This window comes from Ambystoma mexicanum, chromosome 2q (assembly GCF_040938575.1).
Source record: "Ambystoma mexicanum isolate Mex_15411 chromosome 2q, UKY_AmexF1_1, whole genome shotgun sequence".
NCBI lineage: Eukaryota > Metazoa > Chordata > Amphibia > Caudata > Ambystomatidae > Ambystoma > Ambystoma mexicanum.
The window spans coordinates 704,187,964-704,215,301 of NC_090924.1; the positions used below are offsets into that span (position 1 = coordinate 704,187,964).

Consider the following 27,338-nt stretch of genomic DNA (forward strand, 5'->3'; position numbering starts at 1 on the left):
CGAGTAGGGCATTACAGTAGTCCAGCCTAGATCCAATTATTGCCCTGGCAATGGTGAGGCAATTCTGGCGTGACAGGAGAGGTCTGGCAGCGTTGAGGACTTTCGAGTAATAGGCTGAGGAGGAGGCAATGGCATTGACCTGTCTATCCATTGACAAGTCGGAGTCTAGGTAGACTCCGAGTGTCTTCACATGATTGGAGACCTTGATGGGAATGTTGTCAATAGTGAAGGAAGAGTACTGTATACCGAGGTTCCCCAGCGTGGAAGGTGCTCCTATGAGGAGGAGTTCGGTTTTTTCACTATTGAGGCATAGCCAGTTGTCTGCCATCCATGATTGGATAGTGGAGTAGATGGTGGTAAGAGTTTTAGTATCCGCCAGGTAGTCGCCTGTGAGTGGGATGAGGACCTGGGTGTCATCCGCATAGTTGGTATACGAGATGCCCAGGGAGTCAAGGATGCTGAACAGTGGCCTCGTGAAGAGGTTGTAGAGCGTGGGCGCGATACATGAGCCCTGAGGCACACCGCAGGTGATGTGGCTAGGGGTGGCACAGGCTGAGTCGGAGAAGACTTTCATGGCCCTTTCTTGGAGGAAGGAGGAAATCCATTCACAAGCTTTGGGGGAAAAGTTAGCTTGGGTAGCTAGATGGTGACACAAGGTGTTGTGGTCCACCAGGTCAAAGGCGGCGGATAGATCCAGGAGCAGAAGGAGAGCAGGTTTCCCTGCGTCTCTTAGATCGTCCATTTGGTTCTTTAGGTCCAAGAGAGCCGTTTCGGTGCCGTGTCGTGGGCGGAAGCCAGATTGCCGCAGGCCAAGGAGACGGTTTTCTTCAAGGAACTTTTGGACTTGCAGGTAAGCTGCTTTGTCCAAGATTTTCAGCAGGAAGGGTACAGTGGTGATAGGTCGATAATTCCCTGGGATCGTTGGGTCCAGCGAGGGTTTTTTGAGGAGTGGGCGTACCCAGGCCTCCTTAAGTCCGGTTGGAACGTGGCCAGACTGGAAGGATGAATTAATGAATGCTGTAAGCAAAGGAGCTAGGATCTGTGCTGAGTCTTTAATGAGACTAGCTGGACAGGCATCTCCCTTACAGTTGGAGGGTTTGATGGACTTGAGCAGGGTGATGACCTCGTGCTCTGTAATATCTTTGAAGTCAAAAGATGGAGAAGGATTAGTGGTGGACGGTGTGGTGGGTTGACTATGTAGGTTAGCTATGAGGCGGGAAAGGGCTTTTTGGTGGCCACGAATTTTAGTTTGAAGAGTGTTAAGCTTGTCTAGCATTGCGGATTGAATGCTATTGCACCAGTTGTCATCTTTGATGAGAGCAGGAGGAGGAGAGGATGGTTTTTCCAGTTCCCTGAATATGGTGAAAATTTCCTTTGACCCAGATTTGGCGTCGTAGATCCTAGCGTTGAAGGAGGCAGCTTTAGCTAGGGTGATGTTAGTTTTGTAGGATTTAGAGATGGCTTTGAACGCATTTTTGGTGGTTTCTGAAGGGTTAGCTTTCCAAATGGAGAGGGCAGTCCTCTTTTGCGCCCGTTGTTCAAGGAGTTCTTTGGAGAACTCTTTGGAGTACATGGAAAGTTCCAATAATAAAAGCACTCTTGCGCCAAAATGAAGTGTCTTGTTCATTGTTGTTCATGAGCCTGGCGCCAAAGGTGCCAGGACGGTGTCCATCCGGGCCCCCTGTGTGGTTTTTGTGACTTTGGTCCCGTGACCATGACAGTATATAGTGGATCTGGCTGAGTCACAAGAACTAGTAAGAGCCTTCACGCACAAGATCAATGAGAAGGAGGTACCATGGGTCCTCTTAGCGGACGATCTGGTCATTTTAGATCAGACCCAGATCGGTCTGCAAAGGAGATTAAGTGCATTTGAATCCTTCCTTAGTTTGAATGGCATGAAGATCAATGCCACAAAATCTAAAGTTATGGTGATGAAAGCTATTGGTAAAAGATGGTGTGAAAGGTTCACCTGGCGAGTAGAGGGAATTCCCTTAGAGGTTGTTGACACCATTATATATCTGGGTGTAAATATTAAGAGCAGAAGTGACCAAGACACTACCTCTACCTTCGATCCAGACTTCGATACTGATCAATCAGGGGAGGACCTTTCAGAGTAAATATGGGAGATTTACGATCATACCAATAATTGTTTTTTATAAGCAGAAAGTGGCCCAAATACTAACTTATGGAGCGGAAGCAATCCTCCATCGGTCCTTTTCTGTGTGGGATAAGCTAGAGGGTCTGTTCTGGCGGAAGGTTTTGGGGCTTTCCAACAGCTTGCCAGCCTGTGCGATAAGGCTAGAATTGAAATTACAATCCCTTGAGCCCATGGTGGTATGGAAGACGATGGCTTTATAACGTAAATGCATCAAAGATCCTACTACACGCCCGTTGGAATTACTGAAAGGGGAGCATGATATCTGCGATGAATACCTGGGTTGTTGGAAAGCGAAAGTAGAGAAAATCTTGAAGCTGTGAGATATTGGGATTGGGGGATCAATTCACTAACCCATGTAAGGTGAAGAAAAAGCTCCAGGCTTGGGACTGGATTGATACAGAAGAGCAGTGTGGGAAAGACAAATTGGGTAGTTTGGTGATTGAGGATGGAACGGGTATGACTGCGCTTCCAACTTATCTGCAGAAATGTCCCTCTCCCAGATCCGCGACCTCCTACTACGCTGTCGTTTAAACATTTTGGAGACCAGGGAAGCACAGTGTAGGAGGAAGCAGCATGGGGGGGGGTCTTAAATCCATGGTGTAGATTTAGTAATCCAATGCATTTGATAATGGTTTGCCAATCGTTGGTCGAAGTCAGAATTTTTTTTCTAAAAGACTATATGGGAAAAGTGACGACCTTGAGTCCAAGTGAGTGGTGGAAATGGGTCCCGAGTTGAGAAACTGGATTGGTAATAGCAAAAACTCCAGCATTTTCATTGTGGCAATCGGGGAAGGGAGAGGGCAAGGGGGACTGGTGATCCTCTCATCTAGAAATAGGACAAACCGAGAGGATGTTTGACTAATAATGTTAAGGGTTTTTTATTTAACAGGATCATGTAACATGCATTTGTTCTTGAATTTTCCTGTTCTTTTTTTAAGCCAATAAAACGTTAATACATTTTTTTTAAAAAGTGAAAAATAAAAATCCTGTTCAGATAAAAAGAATGAGTAGTAAAAAGTTCCACTCACTCAGGAGATTAAAATCAAGAAAATCCAGAGCCAAGCAAAAGAGCTGGGGGTCTCAGGTTAAAGATAATTGGCACAGAAACTGCAACTGTCCTGTTATAATCAATCCAAGTATAAATACAAGCATATCAGAGATTCTGCTTAATCTTTGTAAACCTGTGGGAGCTACGCGACTTAAAGGACCCAGAAAGCAGTACGGGTGGGACAGTATATCAGTCTAGATTGTGGGCGTTCACCAACTAGGATTACATTAAACTAAAAACGCTGCCGCAAAACAGTGCCACCAGAAGGACGAATGGTGCTATAGTGACAGAGGTCTCCATATTCCATCTACAAGCTGCAGGTTAAGTGCCAAAACAGTGTTCCTCAGAGGAGATGCGTCTGAGCAGAGAACTGCTGTTTTGTCAAGGGCTTGAGGAGGAGTTCCCTCCAGGGCTGGTATTTGGAGCACAGGGTATTATCAGGGAGTTGATGAAATTGTAGGGAAGACTGTGCAGGAGAGGGGGTAGTCCCCGATGAGTATCCACTTCAGAAGAGAACAAAGAAGGTTGAGGGCCTCAACGATAGGTAAAACAGAAGAGGGGGTTCTTGCTAAAGTTTTTAAAACCAAAAAATAAAGGTTTTTTTTAACTTGGCTGCTGATGCTCTAGTCCAGCTTCTATTGGATGAAAAAGTTACTCACCGTAGTAACTTAGTCGCCTTTTCTCCATACTGCACGGGCATCCTTTCCAAGGGATGGGAGACGGAACCTTTTTACCAGAAAAAACCACCTTCCCTTTTAAATTTAGAGGCACGCTAGGGTACACCCCTGGGAGCATGCGCTGTCCTGACTCCGGTGCCACACTTCAGTCCCCCATAGACACTTCGACAATAGTTTAACATTGCCTAATGACAGTTTTATTAGGGGGGTTGGGAGGGGATGGTGGGACGTATGGAGGAAAGGGGACGAAGTAAGTTAGTCACTACGGTTAGTAACTTATTACTGTTCCGTCCCCTTTCTTCCATACTGCATGGGCGATTACAAATGAGTGTAGCCCCAGGGTGGAGAGGAGACCCTCCTTAAGCAAACAGGTTTCTAAGAAAGACGCGTCTGATCGAGAGCCGGCATCCAAACAGCAGTGCTTGCAGAAAGCCAAAGAGGTGGCCCATGTGGCCGCCCTGCTTACGACTTGCCAGTGGACATGCCGCTGGAATGCTATAGCCGTTGCCTTGGCTCTGACTGCGTGGGCGTGCATGTTGGCCGGAAGTGGCTTATGCTGTCCCTCGTAAGCTTCTTTGATGGCCGAGGTCATCCAATGGGCTATGGAGGCCTGATATCCCAGTCTAGATCCGTCGAGGTGACGAAAAGTGCACCTGACTTGCGGAAGCCCTTGGTCCTGTCCAAGTAGAATTTCAGGGTACGCCTGACATCCAAGCAGTGCAGAACTATGTGCCTCGTCTTTGGGCTCAGCAAAAAACAGGCAGCACTATTTCTTCGTTGCGATGGAATGGGAAAGGCACTTTAGGAAGGAATGCTGGTGTGTCCACTAGACTGCTTTATCTCTGAAATGTAGTGTAGGGCTCTGAGGCGACCAGCGCCTGGATTTCGCTTATCCTGCGAGCTGAGGTGAGGTAGACTAGCAAGGCTGTCTTAATGGTAACTAGCCTGATATCCGTACGCCATTGGCTCAAATGGTTTGTGCGCCAGGGCACCCAACACTATATTAAAGGTCCCACACGGTCTGTGGCCTCTTGATGGGCGGGTAGAGTCTGGCAAGTCCCGTCAGATGCTTCTTGACAATGGGTTTGGAAGAGGAGAAGACCTGTTTTCTGTAGGCCCCAACGGCTGCCAAGTAAGTGCGGCAAGTGTCCACCTGAACGCCCGAGTGGGTGAGGTGTGCCGAGAAGGCTAGCACGTCATCCAACGTACATGCAAGGGGGTTGATATTCTTAACGTCTGCCCAGTGGCAGAACCTGTCCACTTGCTCTTATACTGGGCTCTGGTAGCTTTGCTCCTAGCGCCATGTATGATCTCTAGATTAGCCTGGGAAAGGCTGCAGTGTCCTAGCGTGACCTGCTCAGGAACCACGCTGGGAGGGCTAGTTTCTGTGGCGCGGGGTGAATGACCCTGCCCCCCTGCTGCGCCAGAAGATGCACTGGGCTTGTCGGAAGGCGAATGGAAGGTCTCTCCGAGAGGCTGAGCAGCTCCGAGAACCAAGGCCTGGCTGGCCACCATGGAGCTATCAGAATGACGCAGAGTTGGCGAGACTCCTTGATCTTGCATATCACCTTGTGTATCAGCGGCATGGGAGAGAAGGCGTATGCTTTCATTCTGTTCCACTGAATCTGAAATGCGTCGCCCAGAGAGCCGGGGCACTGCCAGGAGGCGAACTGTTGGCATTTCCTGTCATGCCAGGAGGTCCACCTGGGGGTGTCCCCATCTGCTGAAGATCTCCTGTAGTACGAGGTCGTTCAGCTGCCACTCAATTGTCCGCTCCCAGCCTGCCCGCCTCCAGGTTGGATTCCCCTGGAAGGTCGACAGTTGTGAGCTAGATGTTGTTCTCCAAAGCCCATTCCCACACGCTGACTGCCAGACTGCACAGTGGGGGGGGTCAGGGGGCTGGTACCCCTCTGCTTGTTGACATAGAACATGATGGTCGAGTTGTCTGTTTGAGTGAGGACGACCTTGCCCTAGATAACCCAGGAGGAAGGCTCTGAGCGCTAGCCAGATGGCCCTCAGTTCCATCCAATTGATGTGGTACTCCTGACGGGTCCAGGTGCCATGGATGCAGTGGTTGTAAAGGGTGCCCCCCCCCATCCCTCAAGAGAGGAGTCCGTAGTGATGGTGACCTGTGGGGTAGGCTGCCGGAAGGGCTTGCCCGTCCACAGGTTGCCGTCCCTGGACCACCAAGTGAGGTCTTGGTGAAGAGAAGGAGGAATGATGATCATCTCCGCCCGAGAGACCCGTTCCTGGTTCCACGATGCCACAAAGTGCAGCTGTAGCCTCCTCATCCCAAGTAGTGTGGGGGATGGCCAATAGGACCGCTGCCATGAGACCATAGGTGTTGGTACCACCAGGCCGAAGTCACTTCCCTGCTGACAAAGTGCATAGTGGCCCTCTTGATGGGCGTGATCTTGTCCTCGCTGTGTCCCAGATGAGTCCCAAGAAGGTCAGTCTGCGTAGGTTGCAGCTGCAACTTCTTGAAATTGAGAGAAAAACCCAGATCGTGAAGTGTGTTCATGAGGGTGTGAGGTGTGGTGCACCGCTTTCGGAGATGAAGCTCTGACGAGCCAGTCGTCGAGGTATGGATAGATGTGGCCCTGAGGAGGGCCGCCACAGCATTCATCAGCCTGGTAAAGACCCAGGGGCCGAGTTCAGGCCAAAGGGAAGCACCTTGTATTGGAACTGGCAGCCCATGATCCTGAATCGTAGAACAGAACGAGGAGGCTGCCAGATTGGGATGTGAAATTCACATCCTTCAGATCCTGGGAGCACAACCAATCTCCCCTGCACAATGTCTCAGCTATTAAAACTGGCGTAACCATCTTGAATTTTTGTAGAGATAGGGAGAGGTTGAGGGTGGAACGGTCCAGCACAACTCTCAGGCCCAGCTGGTTCTTTTACTGAATAATGAGAATCCTGGAGTAGAAGCCCAAGCCTCCCTGGGAGGTTGCGTAGTCGGAGGCCAACTTTCCATCCTGGAACAGAGCCAAGTCCTCACCTTTCTTATCTGGGGAGAATTCAAGGATGTGCCACAACTCCGTCATATTGTGAGAGAATGAATCCTACCCTTTTTGATTCCTCAACACAGACATTGGTGATTACCTATCCTCTCTGAGAAGCAGCCATGCCAGTGACCTGCCTGGCCAGTCCCCCATCCTTATATCTTTTAACAATAGTTACAAAATCCGGACCGACCTGCTGCATCTCAAGCTAAGTGCATCAAGTTTCAGCTGTATGGCATGAAGTCAGGACATGCTGCCCGTTTCAATGAAACGGTTCCTTTAGTTTAAGGAGTTGTTCAAATTGCCACGCTCATCGAAGGGTTCCAAGCATCCCCAAAGCTCATACAAATCCTACGGCAAAATGTAAAGGCCTCCCGGGAAAGGAATCCGAACCAACATTTATGTGAAGGATCAACTGGGGGGAGCTGGAAGATTTTTAGCTCCTGCCTGCGCAAAGAAGGGCCTGGTTAGCTTGACACAAAAAGCTCCCAGGAGTTGTTTTTGGCTCCCTAGGCCAAGTGATGCTGAACAAACACCTATGTGAATTTAACTATAAGCATTTGGGACCGTCTATAAAAGAAAATGAGGACACATCTGTACAACATTTAAAGCATAAGGGATAACAAAAGACAAAATTATAGGTTGCATATTATGCAGAAATTAGATTTGCAGAACGCTATACACTAGCATCCGCAGTGGTAGCTCCTAGTCACTGATTTACGATGGATACCCAGGAGCTGCTTTTTTCTCCTGTTTCTCCAATATTAATTTCAATCCCATATTAATGCCACGTCTAGTGAAGGGTGACGGCCTAAAGAGAAGTATCCAGAATGGTATTACAATCACCTGCCTAAATAAAAAAGTAATACACAAACTGAACATTTCTCCATCTATTTAATAAAACAAAAAAAACTAAGTTGTTTTTTCTGCTGTGAGGGAGCCTATGACCACCGTGAGTGAATACAGAGAGAGAAAGGAGCAAGATGTCTATGCTCCTTCTACTCCAAGCGGGGAGGAAGGGCGGGCGCATGTGAATCTAAGCAGATACAATCATCAGAAATGCTATTACGGTAAGTAATGCATGTCTTCTGATGCTTGTGAATCTGCTTAGAATCACATGCGGTGCATAGACTAGCGAGCAGTACCCAGAGATGGTGGTGGGATGTGTGAAGGAACAGTAGTAAAGAGATTAGAGCGTGTATCCAGGCAGTAGTGTTTTGTAATGGTGTGTACAGAACTCCAGGTTGGTGCTTTACAAATGGACTCAAGAGTAACATTTGCAATGAATGCTATGGAACCCCCAGTGCCCAGAGTAGTATGCACTAGGTTTGAAAGGCAGATCTTTCTTGGCAAGAGTGTGATGCAGTTTACAATCCTCTTTGATATGGCCGATTTAGAGACAGGGTCCCCTCCTCTACCAGCTGCCACTGAAATGAAAAACGTGTTTCTTTTCCTCAGTGGTTTCGTTTTTTCCAGATAATAGATGACTGCTCTCTTCACAGCCAGCGTGTGGAGGCTTCTTTCTGCCACGTTAGTGGGATTCTGGAAAAAGGTGGGAAGTTCTATTGACTGGTTTACATGAAACTTAATTTAGGCGCAAACCGTGGGTGAGTGCCCAGAACCACCTTATCTTGGTGAATTGTGACAAATGGGTCTTTAACTGAAAGGGCCGGTCATTCAGCAACTTCTTATTGAAGTGACTGCCACCAGGAAGGCAGTCTTGTAAGGGAGTGCATAGGTTCAAAGGGAGGTCCCATTAGTCTCGTTGGAACCAGTCGGGTACCATCCGGGAACTGGGTTGGAAATAGGGGGATGAAGTCTTTTAATCCCTTCCATGAAAGCCTTGATTACTGGTATTTTCCACCACAAAGCCTTTTTCTAGGACATAGCGTATGCTGAAAGTGCAGATAAGTGGACTTTCAGGGAACTAAAAACGAGCCCGGAGTCTAGTAGGGGAGTCAGGTTCAGGACAATTTGTGTCGGGGAGCAATCTATGGGATTAATGCTCTTGGAATTGCATCAGATGACAAAGCACTTCCATTTGTTCCTTAGGAGCAACGCCACCAAGTTGAGAGTTTGCGGGCATGGATGGAGTGTCTCCCTCCCTTTCCTGTAAATAGCATGTTGTATGGGCATGGTAGCTTCCTCGGAAGAGATTGACATCTCCATCAGATGAGAACCAGGGCTGGCGGGACCCCATCGGGGCCACCAGAATCATTGTGACTGGTTCCTGGTGCATCTTGTGCACTCTTGTTGAGTAGGGGAGTCGGGACTGGGAGTAGCATAAACGAATTTCCCTGCCATTTTTATCCAGAGACCGTTCCCCTTGGAGCCGTTCTGCGGGTACCTGGAGGCGTAATCTGGGTATTGTGCATTCTCCAGAGTTGCGAACAAGTCGTTCTCTGGGAAGCCTAAGTCTGCAGAGACGTTGAGAACTAGGTCTTCGAGCAATCGCCACTCGTACTCTACGGGTAGTGGGAAGGTTTGGGGTTGAATGACCAAGGTAGGAATGCCCGAGGGAGAAAAGACCAAAGATTGTTTTCGAAATAACCTTCATTTTTCTCCCCTGAACATTTCAGACTTGGCAAAAGCCCCTGCCCACACCCCCGCGCCCCACCTCCCTACTTACCTTGCCTCCGACTCACTGGTCCCTGCGACGCCTGTTCCCCTTCACTTCTGTGATTGGGAACCAGCGCCACAGGGTCCTTTCCATTTTTTTTCCCCCCAGACAGCTGCAGGGTTGCCCCCCGCAAGCCCCGCTCACTATACTGTATAGTAAAGTGGGCAGAGGGACACCCCCCGCAGCCCTTGATTTCATTTTTTTGGGGATGGCTGAGGGGGACACCCCCTAAACCCCCGCTCACAATACAGTGAGCAAGAGTGCGGGGGAAGACCCTTCAGCCCCCAGCAACGAATGCGCGATTTGGTCGAACTTTTCAGCCGTTCGGAATTTTCATACAGCCGAAATACAGCCAAATCACGCATTCGGACACGTATATTCAGTCAATTTGGACAAAACCAGTGGTAAGTCTCTGCTGAGCATGTCCGCCAGAACACCGAGTTACCCAGGAACGTGTTGTGACGGGAGGAACATCTTGTGTTTGAGAGCCCATTTCCATATATTCTGAGACAGTTTGGATAGCCCTGGAGAGGGAGTGCCCCCTTGCTTGTTCAGGTAAAACATGGCTATGGTGCTGTCCGCGAGTACCACAACTGTCTTTCCCTGGAGGTGTGTCGGAAAAGCCTTCAAGGCTTCTAATATTGATAGAAATTTGAAAAGGTTTATGTGGTTGGATGCTACCGCTGGGGACCAAACGCTGTGCGCCGTCTGATGGAGGTAAGCCCCTCCACCCCCACTCAGTGAACCCTCTCGGAGAAGAAAACGAGGCTGTCTTTGGTCCGAATTAGGGCCCCCAGAAATTGCTCGACTTGGCTGGGGTCCAGGCTGGACGGCTTCTCATTGATTGAGAAACCCAGACTGGAGGAATTCTACCATCTTCTGGGTATTTGATAGGCATGTTCCGTACAAATCCCGTTATTAGCCAGTCATCGAGGCAAGGATAGAGCAGAATTGACTGCCTGCACAGGTGAGACGCTACTACCGCCAGTACTTTTGACTTTCATAAACACCTTTGGGGCTGAGGCAATGCCGAAGGGAAGGACCTTGACCTGATAGTGCTTGTCCTCTATCATAAACCTTAGGTATTTTCTGTACGCTGGTAACATTGAAATATGAAAGTATGCATCTGTCATGTCCAATGTTCCATGTATTCCCCTGTACTAGCAGTGGGATTACTTCCTGCAATGTTGTCCTTCTGAACTTTTGTGGCTTGACAAACTTGTTCGCAGGGCACCAGTCTAACACAGGGTGCATGGCGAGATCCTTTTTGGCTAAAAGGAAGTACACTGAATAAATACCCTTGTTTACCTGTAGAATGGGGACGACTTCTATCACACCCTCTTGAAGGATCTACACCTCTTGCAGCAGAATTTTCAGGTGTTCTGACGATAGGCGTCTGGATGTTGGTGGTTGGTATCAAGGTGGCCGGCTGAACTCGCTACAGTAACGTGGGCAACTGTCTTGAGCACCCACTGGTCTGAAGTGATCCCGCTCCCAAGCATGAAGGAAAGATGTTGAGATCCACTGCTCGTAATCTGGGACTCTATTGTGATTCTGCCTTATCTTTTAAACAGATCTCCATTTCCTCTCGAGCTTGCCGCTATAATTTATTTAACATCAAAAAAAATTGCTCATTTCTAACTTTCAACTAAACTACTTATATCTTCTCTAATCTTTTCACGTCTTTTTTAATTGCTCTACCACACTCTTTTGTCTTCCGGTATCCAGACTTGTTACTCTCAAATCCATCTTTAATGCTGCAATTCGGGTACCCTTATTTGACCCCACGTGAATCAATATCTCCTGCTCTGCAAACCTTGGGTTGGCTTCCTTTCCACCCACAACTTATATTACATTTTCTTTCTTTAATATTCAAATCTCTCTATGGTCTTCCTCCCGATTATCTTTCCTCATTAGTCCCATTGTACACTCCCTCTCGTTTTCTTAGTTCTAATACTCTGTTTCAACTGACAGTTCCAGCTCCTCTTTGTGCAAAAACAAGTTTTCGCACATTTGTGCACCTTGCTCCTTTGCACTGGAATCGTCTTCCTCTTTCTATCCGCTCTCTCACTTCCTACCCCCTATTTCAGGGAGCATTGAAATTACATCCGTCGCAACAATGCCGATTCTGTGCATCCAATGTCAATTTTCACCTGCTTGATTGTACGGTTTTATAAATTTGCTATGTAAAAGCGCTTTGGATTAAGGTGCTTTATAAATACAAATAATATAACTAAACACAAATGTTATTCGCCCCCCGACCAGGGAGGCATGGGAGGGGGCCCTTACTGGTGAGTCATTTTTGAGCAGAGGCCGGGGAGCCTCTTGGAGTAGAATTCCTACCCCTGCCTTTGCCTCTATGTTGACCCCTTTATTGGTACTGTCAGTGGCAGTTGTGCTCTGTCCGAAGGACCATGGTGCATTCCCAGACCCATACTGGTTGTGGAGGTAACATGAAAAGGATTGCCCCCAAGGAACGGCGAGAATTACCCCCTCGCTGTTGGTAGTGACTTGCTGTAATTCGATTCAGATACTGAAGAGTCACATGCTCCTTTGCGATTTCCAAAGCATTGTCTACAGCTTTCCCAAACAAGTTAGTGTCCTCCACTTGCGTATTTATAAGAGATGCCTGTGTGTTTTTTAAAACCGGAATTCCTTGAGCCAGTATTGCCTTTTAAGAAGGGTTCACTGTGCCAGGGCCCGGCCCGCTGTTTCAGCTGCGTCTAAGGTGTTTGTCAGGATATTTTTATTGACCAGTCTCTCCTCCGATACAACCGCCAGCAGGCGTGATTGTACCGGTTCCGGGACTTCTTGTAGGCCCTCCTGAAGTAAGTTCCACCACTGAACGTCATTATAAAACTTGCCAGCAGTGTAGTGTTGTTGGCAATCCTGGTGGAATATGCAGCTGATGTAGGGATGCGCTTTCCGAGGGCGTATAGCTTTTTACAATCTTTTTCTGGCAGTGCCTCTGATGTGCACAACAGCACTCCAGCCCCCTTTCTGGTAGTAGTGACTACAAGGGAGTCTGGATGTACAGCGGGTCTGAAGGGGGGGGGGGCAAAAAAGCTTCTCTACCCGAGGGTTGACCGCTTTGGTAAGAGATGGGGACAACAATAAGGGTGCAAATCGCTTTTTGATAGTTAAGCAGTGGTATTGCTTGACTTGGGAGAGGGGGGCAGGTTCTTTTAAGAGGTCTTCCACAAAGTATGTGTCTTGTTCTGCCTTTTGTGCGACAGTTTCAAAGTGGTCTGCTGCCCTCTTTAGTATTGCGTTGAAGGCCATTTGGTAGTCAATGGGCGAGGCTTGCCGGTGAGGAGGGAGGGTCTAGACAAAGGGCGTCTCGATCTGAAGTAGTTGGGGGGGGGGGGGGGGGCTGGTGGGAGGAGAGAGCCATGGCGCTTACCCTGCCGGCTGTTCCTGACCCCAGTCTGGGCACTGGGCTGGTATTTCCTCAAAAGGATTTTCTTCCTGACCATAAGGGTCCTCAAAGTTTGTCAGGTTCAGAGAATTCTATAACCTCCTCCTGGGGAAATAATGCACTGGAAGTCTTTTGTGCCTTAGAAAGGGTATGACGGGGCAGGAGGAGTTCTCCCTTGACCTTTTTGGGGTTATAAACGTCTGAGATGTCAACAGAGTTTGTCCATATATCCTTCAAACCTAACTGTGGTCCATAAAGATGAACCAGAGGAGTCTGAAGGGGGCAGGGGAGGGCTCTTCTGGAGGACAGGGTTCCCTAGGGGGGGTCGAGGTTTGTCAGTCATAGCCTTAGAGAGGGGCTTTGACCCTTCTTAATATTCCTTGACGTCTGGAAGTGTCCTTAGGCTTATTTGCCGCCAAAACGATGTTCGGGAGATTTTCGTGTAGCTCCGGCGGGTCAGGTAGTGTTTGACAAGCCCGCCGGCTTTGTCGAGGTTTGTGACGCCGCCAAAACTTTTGGGGCTGACACGCACTTATGAGGCGTCTGAGCACTCTTATGTTGTTTGGTGCCGACACCCTTATGGCTGGAATGCCCAGACATATGCCGTATCAACGGTTGCTGGGAGGGCGGCTGATCTTGAGGATCAGTGGGTGTCGCCGAAACCTTAGACGGGCCCGTTGGCGTCTGACTTGTTCAACGAATCTGTCAAAGCTTGTGGGGTTGTGCGCTTTTCTTTGTGGCGCGTGCGTGCCCCTGTCGCCAGGATGTTGTCTCCCCATAGCAGAACCGGTGGCCTGCCTGCCGGGGACTGGCACTTAAGAACATGGTGGTTCCAAGTTGAGGTCAATGGCCTCCACATCGGATCCATGGCTGCCGCTTGAGTACTCGTCACTCGAGGCGACAGGGAAATTACTCTCAGCCTGCATGGCGTAGGCCTCCCACCGCTTCGTACGATTCTTTTAGAGTCTTTGGACGTAAAAGTCAACAAGACTTGCAGAACTGCTAGTCGTGATCACGAGGCAGACACTTGTTACTCATTCGGTGAGTGTCCTTGCACAGGTATTTCCCGTTGCAGGGCAGGCAAAACCTATGGGCGTCCTCTCCATAGTGGAGGTGAGAAGCGATAGCGAGACCAGAAGGGAAAAGAGGGGGGGGGGAAGGAAATGCATTCTATAAAGAATCAAGACAGAGGGACCCATTCTCCCAACTGTATAGGCCTGGCCGGAGGACCACGGCCACGCGGTCGACGGAAACTCCAGCTGCCGAAATCTTTAGTCGTCGAAGGAAGGTCAAAGACTAAACGACCAACGGTCGTGGACAAAGGAATTATGATTTTGCAATCTACAAGCTCCACATACAGCGACCAGCTAGCTGGGTGGAAAAAAACGATCTGAGGGCCCAAGACGCACGAGGGATTTTGGTTACACTACAGGTCACGGATAGTGTTACAAGCTCACCCATGTCAACGTCCCCTTTCGATTCCTGAAAGACCAGATGCAATACTCTGATAACCACTAAATGTCGGACTATATGCACAGCATGCCATGCATGCAGATTCACAAGCATCAGAAATCGTCTAGATGTTCCCCTTGCATATGAATAGGGCACATTAGCTATTGGGGCCCCCACACCTTAGCTATAAGTCTGATTTTCAGACCCACAAAGAGGAGCGAAAGGGATATAATCTATCCAGGTAAGTAACAATTTTAAGTACCAGATGCATTTTAGATGTAGCAATCCATATGCCAACTTCTGAAAATGTGCTATAATGCGCATTTCTGCTCTTTCAGCAAAAGGGTTTCATTTTGTGGTCAAATTTCAGAAAGAAACAAATCTAGTATGCACATAGCTAACAAATGTTGATCATCCCTCTAGACACGGCCAGGATTGTGCCTTTTCTGTCACTTGCAGTGGACCTCAAGGCTAGAAATTACAAATACAAGGTACGGCTGTAATCTTCAATCATTTTCTCTGGATTAATGGGAAAGAGTCATCATGGCTCTACTCTAACATTGTATTGCAGGCTGTGCTATATAAAAAGCAAAATAAAACATTTAAACATTATGAATTTATGTAAAAAATCATGATAGATGGACTTACATTCTCTGGCATCTTTGCCTCTGTAATATGTCTTCAGTGGAAATTCTGTCACACTTTTCATCTATACTGTTGAGCTTTTTGTTAGATCGGTTCTTCCACTGGCTGATAAACCCAGGTGTCGGACTAAATTGCTTCAATTCACCTTGCCCCAAAAAGCTTCGTTCAGCACAGTAACAAAAGGCGCACAGTCTTTCACTGCAAGAAAGAATACAATTATCAACAAAAATAAATGTTCAGCACAGAATGCACATGTCCTACACTTTTTTTAATTGTAGAATTAGGCGTGCTCAGGTTTCAATAGGTTTTCAACATTTTTGCATCTACCAGTACACCATTGAGCAGTACCATTTGTCAGTTCTGTTGAAACCAAAACAAACAAAAAAAATGAAGAACTGAACACTTCAATCGCCTCCTGGATCGATGCTTGTGCCCTTCCCTCTGGGTCCATTTAAAAAAAGGTTACTCACCATAGTGACTAACATACTCCCAAGTCCATAGTCCCCATTTCTACATACTAGTGGGACGTTCTGCCCTTCGGGACAGGACCAGAGCACTTTTTGAAGCATCGAAAAAAATGTATGGTCTATTTTCATGCTAGGCCAGTGCATGTGGCTTTAGCACTGCCTTCCTGAAACCCCACCCAGCGCATCACCCTTCAGTTCTTTTCTATCACCAAGGTCGGAAGTCATACCAGCAATAAGAGGTTGCTTTTTAGAGGGGAAGGTGTGTGGGCATATGGAGGAAAGGGGACTATGGACTAGGAGTATGTTCGTCAATACAGCGAATAACTGTTTTACTCCTATATACCGTCACCTTTCCTCCATACTTGTGGGAGATTCACAAGCACAGATACTAAAACTGGATGGATGCAAAAGAACAAGTTACTTCTTACCTTGTAACGTTCTTTCGATTTGATGTTCCTCCGACGTATTCCTTATCTATGATATTTGTATCTCCAGCTTGCTGGCCTCGGAAACTTTTTCCCAGTAGAGGGCGCTGTGCGTCGACGTCCGTTGAGTAGGTGCTCCTCGACGGCCACCGTATCGACGCCGACATCATGCCTATAAATGGCCACGCGCAGCGTCCGTTGCTCAGTTCCGTTTTGTAAAGTAGTTATTGTATGAATGGTTACTACCCTTGAAGGAGCGTAAACTGCAACCACAAGGGAAATGTTACTGCGGGGATGGATGGGAGGGGCGATAAGGAATACGTCGGAGGAACATCCCATCGAAAGAACGTTACAAGGTAAGAAGTAACTTGTTCTTCGAAGGGATTGTGTCCTCCGACGTATTCCTCATCTATGATAGACTCCCATAGCAGTGGTATGTGATTGGAGGCGGGAGTAAGAGCTGCCATATTACCCTTTAAGAATGAACAGAGTGTAACACAGCTTTGTCAAATCTAGTCTCTTGACTAGAGGAGGAATCCAGGCTATAAAATTTGGTAAAGGTATGTGCGGACGACCATGTGGCAGCCACAAATATGTCTCTAATTGGTACCCCTCTTTGAAGAGCTGAGGATGCTGCGATACCCCTGGTCGAATGAGCCCTTAGATTTTGAGGGGGCTCTTTCCCTGCCATTTTGTAGCATTCCAGAATGGCTAAAATAATCCATCTGGAGATGGTTTGTTTGGTTATTGGTAATCCTAACTTATGTCCTGCGTAACCTACAAAGAGTTGGTCTGCTTGTCTAATTTTAGCAAGTCTACTGATATAAACTCAAGGCTCGCTTAGGGTCCAGCCTGTGTAGTCTCTCTTCCTCTTTCCCCGGATGGGGAGGAGGATAGAATGAAGGTAAAGTAATCTTCTGAGTAATGTGAAATTCTGAAACTACCTTTGGGAGGAAGTTAGGCTTCACCTGTAGAACTACTTTGTCCTTTTGAAAAGTTGTATGAGGAGGTTTACAAGATAGGGCGTGTATCTCGCTAACCCTTCTAGCAGATGTTAATGCTACCAATAAAACAGTTTTGAGGGTGAGAAACTTCAATGAACAAGAGTGGAGTGTTTCAAAGGGAGCACCCTTTAGGAAGTTTAAAACTAGATTTAAGTCCCATAAGGGAACTTGGAATGGTCTTGGAGGGTAAACATTAGTTAGACCTTTCAGGTATTGTATTACCAATGGAATTTTGAAATACAATGGCTCCTCCGCAGTTCGCTTAAAGATCGATAGCGCTGCGAGATAGCCCTTAATAGTGCCAACGTGAAGGCCTGAATTTGCCAAATAAAGTAAGAAGGATAACACCGCAGGTGTACCACATGAAAAGGGTTCGATATTCTTTTCTCTGCACCAGCTGCAAAATTTATTCCAACGGCAGCGGTATAGAGTCTTAGTTGCTGGTCTTCTGGCCGAAAGCAACACCTCCATGACGTCATCTGGAAGGTCCCAATCCTTGTACCTCAACCTTTCAGATACCAAGCGTGAAGGTTGAGGGTCTTGATGGCTGGATGGAGAACCTGACCTCCCTTCTGCGAGAGAAGATCCTCTCTACGGTAGACGAATTGGAGGACAGATGGACATGTCCAGAAGGTCCGGGTACCACGTTTTCCTGGCCCAATCCGGGGCAATTAGGATCATGGTCTTCCGAAACCTTCTCAACCTCCTGATCATTTGAGGAATGACAGGGACCAGAGGAAACGCGTACAGAAGTGGGAACTCCCAGTCCACTACGAACGCGTCTCCTAGAGCTCCTCTCGGGGGAAATTCCCTTGAGCAAAATCTGTCGCACTTCCTGTTGATACTGGTGGCGAACAGATCCACTTGAGGGGTTCCCCAAAGGGCGAAGATCTCTTGAAGGACTTCCTGAGCTATCTCCCATTCGTGAGAGACTGTTCTGCCTGCTCAGAGCGTCCGCTGTCAAGTTCTTCTCTCCGGCTAGGTGAATTGCCGATAGAGAGATTCCTTCCTGAATTGCCCAAAACCAGAGCTGCATCGCCTCTCTGCACAGTGGCAGTGACCCTACGCCTCCTCTTTTGTTGAAGTAGTGCATGGCCACTGTATTGTCTGTCATTATCAGGGCGTTTCTCCCCCGTACAGACGGCAGAAAAGCCTTCAGTGCCAGTCTGATGGCTCTCAGCTCCAACAGGTTGATGCGTAGTCTGGACTCCGATGAAGACCAACGACCGCTGATGGTCAAGTCGTTGGCATGGGCTCCCCACCCCGTGAGTGAGGTGTCTGTGACTACTGTCATCTCCGGCCATGGTTGCCAAAACAGTTCTCCTTTCAAGATGTTCTCTGGAGAGGCCCACCATTTAAGGTCGTGGGCTACCTTGTCCGGAATCCGGAGGAGATCTGTCATCCTCCCCGAGAATTGTGACCACGGAGTCCTCAGTGCCCACTGCAGGGATCTCATTCTCAGGCGAGCCTCTGGCACAAGGGATATGCAGGATGCCATGAGGCCTAGCAACCTCAAAAAGTCGTAGGCTGGGAGACGTTGGACATTTTGAAACCTGGTGACCATCTGCAGAATATCTTGAGCCCTCACCTCTGGTGGCGAGGCTTTTCCCAGGGACGTGTCCAGGACTGCTCCAATGAATTGGAGTCTCTGTGATGGTATCATCTGTGACTTCCTTAAATTGAGGGAGAAGCCCAGCCTGTGAAGGGAGTGGCAGACATAATCTAGTTGGATCCGAGCTTGTTCCGAAGAAACTGCTCTGATCAACCAATCGTCCAGGTAGGGGTAGACGTGAATGCCTTCCCTCCTTAGACTTGCAGCCGCAACCGACATTAGCTTGGTGAAGCCCCTCAGGGCGGAGGTCAGCCCAAATGGCAGAACTCAAAATTGATAATGAGAGTTGCCAATTGCGAACCTCAGGTACTTCCTGTGCTTGGGATGGATTGGCACATGGAAATAAGCATCTTGAAGGTCCAGAGATACCAACCAGGCCTGAAGCTGGAGGGCCTGAAGGATCTGAGAGAGTTACCATCTTGAACTTGTCCTTCCTGAGGAACTTGTTCAATTCTCGTAAGTCCAGGATGGGTCACAGTCCTCTGTCTTTCTTTGGTATGAGCAAGTAGGGGGGGTTTGGCGGGAAGGGGGGGGGGGGAGAGAGTACCAGCCCTTGTTCCTGTCCACTACAGGTACCGGTTCTATGGCACCTTTCTCTAGCAGGTCTACAACTTCCTGCAAGAGGAGCGGATCCGCCACTTTCAGAGAGCTGTTCCCCGGTGCATGGCTCTGAGGGATGCGTAGAAAAGGCAGGCAGTAACCGTGGGGTACTGTCTCCAATGCCCAAGCATCTGACGTAATAGCCTGCCATTCCGTCAGATGGTGAGTTAACCTGCCCCCTACAGGTGTTTTGTGATGGGAGACATCAGAGTGGTTTGGGAGCGGCTGATGCAGTTGCCGAAGGTAAAGCGGCTCCTGCTGATGCGGCTTCCTTTCCTTTACCCCGTCCACCACGGGTAAATTTTCCTTGGCCTCTTTGAGCCGGCCGTCCTCTGCCTCTTCCATATGAGGAATAATAGCGAAAGGACCTTCCTCTCCAAGAGGATCCTGAGGGACGAAAATTAGTTTGTCGGATTGCAGCTCCTAGTGACTTGGCTGCTGCTTTAGATGTTTGTAGTTTTTCCAAACTGTCATCCGCCTTTTTACCAAACAGGGAAGAGCCGTCAAAGGGCATTTTTAAAAGTCTGGCCTGTACGTCAGAAGCAAAGCCGGACTTTCTCAACCACGCATGCCTGCGGATTGTGGTACTTGCCGCCATGGCCCTGCTGATACTGTCAGCAGAATCAATGCCAGTTTGAAGGGACTTACACATTGCAACTTTACCAACTTTACTGATATTTAAAAATGTGTCTCTTTCTTCTCCTTCCGGTATGCAGTCAGCCGCTGATGAAGCACACTCCCAAAGAGTGTGGCTGAACCTAGCGAGCGTACAAGTTGCATTAATAGATTTTAAAGCCATGCTACAGGCCGAGAAGACTCTTAGCCATGGCATCATATTTTTATCATCCCTATCCTGAGGAGCAGTGGGGTATGCAGAAGTACTGCCTGATGAAGTTGCAGCCTGGACCACAAGACTCTCTGGAGTAGGGTGCTTAGATAGGTATTCAGGGTCAGCAGCAGATAACCTATATTTCGCTGACAACTACTTGTTAACCGCAGGGACAACTTCAGGAGTTTCCCAGTTAGTTAAAATCTTTCTTTGTAAAGCAGAATGAAAGGGAACCACAGGATCCTCCTGTGGACCTTTATCCAGAATATCTGTGAGGTCATCCTGTTGAAAAACAGATGAAGGCGCAGACCTCCCCATGAACTCCATAATTCTTGACATTAGGGTTCTATAAAGGGTATCAGCATGTTCCCCATGGTCTGGTTTGACAAATTCCACTTCTGGGGAAGTGTCTAGGCCACTTGCTTCCTGTAATGCATCCTGAAGGTCTTTTAACCTTCTTTCCTCAGAGGCAAACGTCTCTGGTTCAGGTAATGTGGTCCTTTGCAGCCCAAAAGGCCTTTCTTGATCAGAATCTTCCCTTTCTTCAAAAATTGAAGTTAAGGGGGATGCTCTGGTCTGTGAAATGGTATAAAACCCATCTCTAAGGCAGAGGGAGCCATCATCAGTGGCCTTGAAAAGGTCCATGTCGTCGACGCCGATGTAAAAATCCTCAAAGGCGCCGACAAAGGCGTCGAGAAAACTGGAAGAGGCCTCGAAGAACTCGAGAGGATCGGAATCCTGCTTGAGGATGTAGATGACGTTCGACGTGTCGGAGGCTCTCGGTGTAACCGTTGGCTGTGGAGTAGCCGTGGGTTTTTCTTTTATCGGCGTCGATGTCGACTCAATCGATGTCCTTCCAAGAGAACAGACTTTCAGCAAAGGCGGAATTTAAAAGGTGTATTAATCAAGCTGGGGCAGCCAAGAAATGTAACGAAAGGGAAGTGTAGACATTCAATGTTGTGAGGGAGGAGAAAGGCCCTCAACCCCCAAACTGTATGGACTGGACGCTGGGAGCCGTTGATGTTCGTTTGAGTCAGGTATTTTCAATATCTATATTCCGTCCAGTCTCAGCATCAGGGACCATCGTTGAAGCTTTTTGCTATCTGCAGTTTCTCACATCAAACGATGGCAGAAAAAAAGGTTATGATATTTCTGCTTTATAAAGGCTGCACATGAAAAATGTACAGTTAATCACTGTAGTGACTGTCCTTAGTCGACTCTCCTCCATACTGCATGGGTGTGCCTCGCTAGGGACGGGAGACAACCTTTTCCCCCTTTAAATTTAGAGGGGGCACGCTCCCCTGACTCTGCCAACCAGCGCTACTCCTCAGTCCCCATGGACGCATCAACAATATTTAACATTGCCTATTGACACCAGAATTTGGGGGGGATGGTCGGATGTATGGAGGAAAGGGGACTAAGACTATTACATTAGTCACTATGGTGAGTAACTATTCATTACTCTTACATCCTGTCCCCTTTCCTCCATATTGCATGGGCGATTACAACTGAATGTAGCCCCAGGGTGGAGAGGAGACCCTCTGTAGGAAAACAGATTCCTTAGAACAGCCTGTCCGACTGCCGCGTCCAACTTAGAGCAGGCGTCCCAACAGTCCTTACAGAAAGCCGGAGGGGTAGCCAAGGTGGCCACGCTGCTGATGACCTGCTATGGCACCTGCTGCTGGAATGCGATGGCCGTGGCTCCGACAGCGTGGGCATGTAGGTTAGATGGAAGCGGTTTGTGCTTCCCCTCATGCTTCGTTGATGGCCGCAGCCAACCCCCCCCCCTTGCTATGGAGGCCTTGGATGCCTGGCAACCCGACCTTCATCCCCCGAAGATGAGAAACAGAGCGTCTGACTTGCGGAAGCCCTCGTTCCTGTCCAGATTGAATGTCAGATGCACTCTGAAATTCTAACAGTACAAGACCCTCTGAGCATCGTCCTTCGGGTCGACAAAAAATGTATGTAAGACTATCTCCTCGTTTAGATGGAAAGCGGAGGCTACCTTAGTTAGGAACGCTGGGTGTGTTCGCAGGACCTCCTTATCCTTGTGGAAGGTTATATAGGGTTCTGAAGCCACCAGTGCCTGGATCTCGCCGACTCTGCGAGCAGAGATGAGGCCCACCAATAGAGCTGTTTAAATGGAGACCAGTCTGATGTTCGCAGACGTAATTGGATGGAAGGGTTTGTGCGCCAACACTACATTGAAGTCCCACACAGGGTGTGGTTTTTTGATGGGTGGTGAGAGCCTGGCTAGGCCCGCCAAATGTCACTTGACCACCGGGTTGTAAGAGGAAAAGACCTCTGTACCTATGGCTGCCAAATAGGTGCAGCATGTATCCAAACTGCACTCCTGACAGAGCAAGTTGTGCAGAGAAGGAGAGTACGCCATTGAGCGTGCAAGTAAGGGATTTGATCTCCTTAGAGTCCACAACCTAGACCACTTACTAGGTCAGAACCTAGACCTAGTAGGTCACAACTGGTCTAGGAGAGAACCTAGAGCAGTTGTACTGGCTCCTAGTAGCCCTGCCCCAAGCACCCTGAATGATTTGTAGGTTAGCCTGCGATAGCGTCAGCGTGACCTGCTCAGGAAACAAGCTGCAAGGGCTAACTTCTGTGGAGCAGGGTGGATGACCCTGCCCCCCCTGCTGCGCAAGATGATGAGCTCGGCCCATCGACCAGTGAATGGGATGCCTGTCCAAGAGGCTGAGAACCTCTGAGAACCATGGTCAGAGCCATGGTCTCAACGACCACCATGGAGCTATCAGAATGATGCTGATGTGACATGATTCCTATATCTTGCAGATCGCCCTGTGGACCAGGGGAGTGGGAGGGAAGTCATACGCTGTCATGCCATTCCAATGATTCTGGAATGCGTCCCCCAGAGAGCCGGGGCCCTGCCACTGCCAGGACGCAAACTGCGGGCACTTCTTGTTGTTCCAGAAGGCAAAGAGATCCACCTGAGGATGCCCCCACCAGCTGAAGATCTCCAGCAGCACCCTGGTGGTTCAATTGCCCCTTGTAATCTGCTGAGCCTGTCCGCTTCCAGGTTGGACTCCCCCGGAAGGTAGATGGCCCTGCGGTATATGTTGTTCTTCAGGGCCAATGACGCTAGGTTGCACAGTGGAGGGGACCTGGTACCACCCTGCTTGTTGACATAGTACATGCTGGTGGAGCCCGTCTGGATGAGGACAACCTTGCCCCCAATGAGCGGAAGGAAAGCTTTGAGAGCTAGCCAGATGGTTTCGAGCTCCAGCCAGTTGAAATGAGACTCCTGCAGAGTCCAGACTCCATGGACGCTGTTGTTGTCCAAAGTGGCCCCCCTGACTTCCAGGGAGGAATCCTTAGTGATGGTGACCTGCGAGGCCGGCTCCCAGAAGAGCTTGCCCGTCCGCAGGTTGCAGTCCTTGGATCACCATGTGAGGTCCGGGTGGAGAGAAGGAGGAATGCCGACAAGCTCCACTTGGGAGCCCTGCTCCAGACTACATAAGGCTGCGAAGTGCTGCTGCAATCTCAATTGGCATCTCGTGTAGGGTATGCCCGTAGCACCGCTGCCATGATGCCTAATAAGTGTTGGTAGCACCAGGCATTAGGTCACTTCTCGGGTGAGGAAGCGAGTAGTGGCCCTCTTGATGGCCATGACCTTGTCCTCCGTGGGGAAACCCCTCTCAGAGCTTGTGTCCCATATAATGCAAAGAAAGGTCAGGCTCTACATAGGCTGCAGCTGAGATTTGAGATTGATCGTAAACCCCAGCTCAGGGAGCGTGATCATAAGGGCAGAGAAAGTGTGATGCACCGCCTCTGGGGATCTCGCCCTGACGAGCCAGACATCCAGGTACAGGTAGACGTGGTGAGCTTGGGCCCCGAGGAGGGCTGCCACAGCTTTCATGAGCCTGGTAAATACCCTGGGGGCCTAATTGAGGCCAAAGGGTAGCACCCTGTATTCGAAATAGCAGTCCATGATCCTGAATTGTAGAAAGGAGCGATGCGGCTGCCAAATCGGGACGTGTAGATTAGCGTCCTTTAGATGCACGGAGCACATCCAGTCTCCCCTGCACAATGTCTCCGCAATCAGTGCTGGCGTAAAAATCTTGAATTTATGAAGAGGGAGGGAAAGGTTGAGGGTGTAAAGGTCCAACAACTCTCAGGCTACCCTGGTGGTTCTTTTGAATGGTGAAAATCCTGTAGTAGAAACCCAATCTTCGATGGGAGGCTGGGACTTCTTCCACTGCTGGCTCTCAACGAGTAATCGAACTACGGCCAACAGAGTTGCTGTCTCAATCTGTGCGAGTGGATGGGAGGCAGGAGGAGAGGAAGGGATTGGTAGGCAGTACCCCATGGATACTACATAGAGGATCCAGGGGTCTGCAAACTTCTGCCGCCAAAAACTGTCTGAAGAGCAAGCCTGCCCCCCACCGGAGACGCCTGAATCCGAAGGGGCGCATCATGCCTTCTTTCCCACGAGGATGTTGCGGAGGAGGGGGACTGAAAAAGCCCTTGCTCTACCCTTTTGTTGTTTGTGCCAGTGCTGATTCTGAGAATGGTCAGGATGTCTAGATCTCTGTTCTTGAAGCCCCAAAATCCGCTGAACGCCTGCCTCTTGTCGGAGCGTTGATACAACTGGGTGTACGCTTTGGGTGTGGCCTTCATAAGGATAAAGACTTTGCAGTTTGCAAACAGTTTTTCTTTTTAGCTAGCTCCTCATTGGTGGTGGAGTGGAAGCGGTCACTACCCTCGAATGGACGGTCCAATATGCGTTCCTGGACATCTGGGTTAAATTTTGTATTCCGTAGCCAAGTAGTCCTCATGTCCGTGGGGATGCATATGGCCCAGCCAGAGGTGTTAATGTGGGCCACAGTGGACTCGATTATGTCTTGCGCCACCATTTTAGCCTCTGCCAGTCCCACCTTGAAACATGACTGGCTCTGCACCGGAAGCTCAGGAAGGAAATAGGCTATTTCCCAGCAAAGCCTCTGATTAACAGCTGCCGGCATGACATCCGCGTTGGATTGACGAAGATGCAGCAAAACGTTGGAATACAGCTTCTTCCCGTACACCTTCCAGATCTTCTCCTCCTTGCCTAGCAGTGTGGAGGACGAGGTGGCCGAGGATGACTGAGGCTTTGTGTAGACAGACACTGCAGCAATCACTGAAGTGTGGTTGAGGATGGATCGACTGCATGAGTGGAAGCCCCCTCCATTTGCCTGTACTTGCCATCCAGATTGACAGGCTGGGCCGAGTGGGGTTTGAGCCACCCCTTCTTGGCCAAGGTGACAACGTCCTTCTGCATCGGGATCGCCTTTCTAGTCGTGGGGCGTAGAGTGATGACCTCAGCAAGAACCCCCGCCTCCGGTTGCTCAATCTCAGGTTGAGGACAGCCCAAACACTCTGCCAGACCGGCAAGTCATTTGTGGAAGGCCTTTGCACACAATGGTGTGTCGGGGTCTTCCTCGTCTGTGTCCACCATGGCGTCCAGCTGGTCCTGAGCGGGTGGAGGAGTGCTGGGGGCTGAGGGCTGATGTGTGGCGCCCGGAGCCGGAGGCTGCAGCGAAGGCTGGTACGGAACCGTCTCAACTGTGGGAGGTAAAAGAGCCGGCATCGAAGGAGCCGGCGGTGGCAACAGGGGCTGCACTAGGGCCTGCAGCGCTGGAGCCATAGGAGGGATGACTATAGGCGCAGGGGCCGGAGGGAGCATGTCCCTGATCACATCCTTAAGGATGGCCCCCATATGAGATGATCTCATGAGAGTGAGCAACTTTTCAAAGAACCTGTCCTCGCAGGCAGGTGGTGTGGCAAGTGATATTGACAGGGTAGCAGCCAGTTGCTGGGGTCGGTGCGTACTCTACCTGCCCTGCGATGATGATGATGGATAAGCTGTAGGCCACTACCTGGTTGACACCAGTCGCAGCTTGTAACTCATTCTCCCACCTGCTCCGTTCCTCGGGCCGGTATTGGTCGAGCGGCCATTTTGTCGAGCTGCATGCCACGTGCCGCAGTCGTGGTGCTTGGCTCACTGGGCCCGACCTCCAGGACTCATGGCGATGAGCATGAGACCTACCCTGCACCTCAGGCCGAGGCCTGTTCTGTGTGTCGCCCTTGGCAGTACTGCCTGCAGGCGCCCCCCTCGGACATGTTGCCAGTACAAGGGTTTACCCCCTCGGGTGTACACCAGGTAAAAGAACCTTGCGGCCCCTCTGTATTGTCTCCAGAATGATCTGCAGACCCCCTCAGCCTGGCAGATGGTAGCTGACTAGCCTCGGTATCCGTGCTGGTGTGGGAACCTGAGAGGTTCTTCCTGCTCAGGTGTTCCTTGGGAAGGAGTCGACCCTTCCGGGGTGCGCTGGAAAAAAGCGGCCATTCCTTGGGCCTTGACTTATGACTGACAAAGTCCTTCAAGTCCTCTGGAGGCGACTCTTCAAAGAGCTCCCTCAAACCAACTAGTCTGTTCTTCAGAGCATGCGATAAAAGTGCATCGCAGGTGTTACAGCCCTCACAGCCGTGGTCGGGGCCAAGGCAGCAGAGGCCAAGAGCGTGGGGATTGTATGTAGGGAAGAGCCCCTTGCAGGCTGGACACTTGCTGAAGCCTGTTGAAGTTGACATGCGTTTGGGAGGAGCCTGGCGCCAGAGGACAGAGTACCCGATTGATAATTTAAAAAAAGACAAAAAGAAACAAGAAAATATCTGGGGAACCCAGAAGCGCAGGTGAAATCGGCCCATTGACGCAGAAAAATGAACTGGGGATTGGCACTGGTGGGTGGAGCGCATTCTCCCAGGGCTGTGTCCCCACGTGCCTCTAAATTTAAAGGGGACATTTTTTTTCTGGTGAAAAAAGTTCTGTCTCCCATCCCTAGCTGGGGAAGCAGTATGGAGGAAAGGGGATGTGACGGAAGAGTATAATAAGGTTACTCAACGTAGTGACTACCTTACTCCTAGTCCAGAGTGGAGAGGAGTGGAGTGGAAAGGAAGCTCCACCGACAGACAAGGCTTGGAGCTCACGCACATGCCTTGCCGAAGTCACAGCAACCAAGGAGGACACTTTCCACGAAAGGTACTTAAGGTCTACCATAGCCATGGGCTCAAAAGGCTTATGGCACAAGGCCGTAAAGACCACATTGAGATCCCGCGTTGGATGCGATTTGCGAACAGGAGGGTAACGGTGCAAGAGGCCCGCAAAGTGTCTTTTAATGACTGGATTTGACAGCGAAAAAGAGCACTAATCCGTGGACAGATAAGCGGCAACAGCTGACAGATAAGTCCTGCAGGACAAGACGAATGCCAGACTGCCAGAGGTGAGACAAAGAACAGAACTGTGTCGATCTCAGGCTCCCTGGGGTCCGGCTGCCTAGCCAAACACCAATGGCAGAAGCGTAGCCATTTA

The 27,338-nt window shown here is 49.5% G+C and overlaps 1 protein-coding gene across 7 annotated transcripts in view; it reads right to left on the reverse strand.

The window, feature by feature from the left end:
• KMT2C (lysine methyltransferase 2C) overlaps positions 1 to 27,338 on the reverse strand; it is a 2,745,351-nt gene that overhangs the window by 2,566,200 nt on the left and 151,813 nt on the right. For all 7 annotated transcript variants that reach the window (XM_069647923.1, XM_069647922.1, XM_069647921.1 and 4 more), the window contains exon 4: positions 15,027 to 15,221. In XM_069647923.1, coding sequence (XP_069504024.1) covers positions 15,027 to 15,221 — 195 coding nt within the window. The remainder of the gene's footprint in view (positions 1 to 15,026; positions 15,222 to 27,338) is intronic.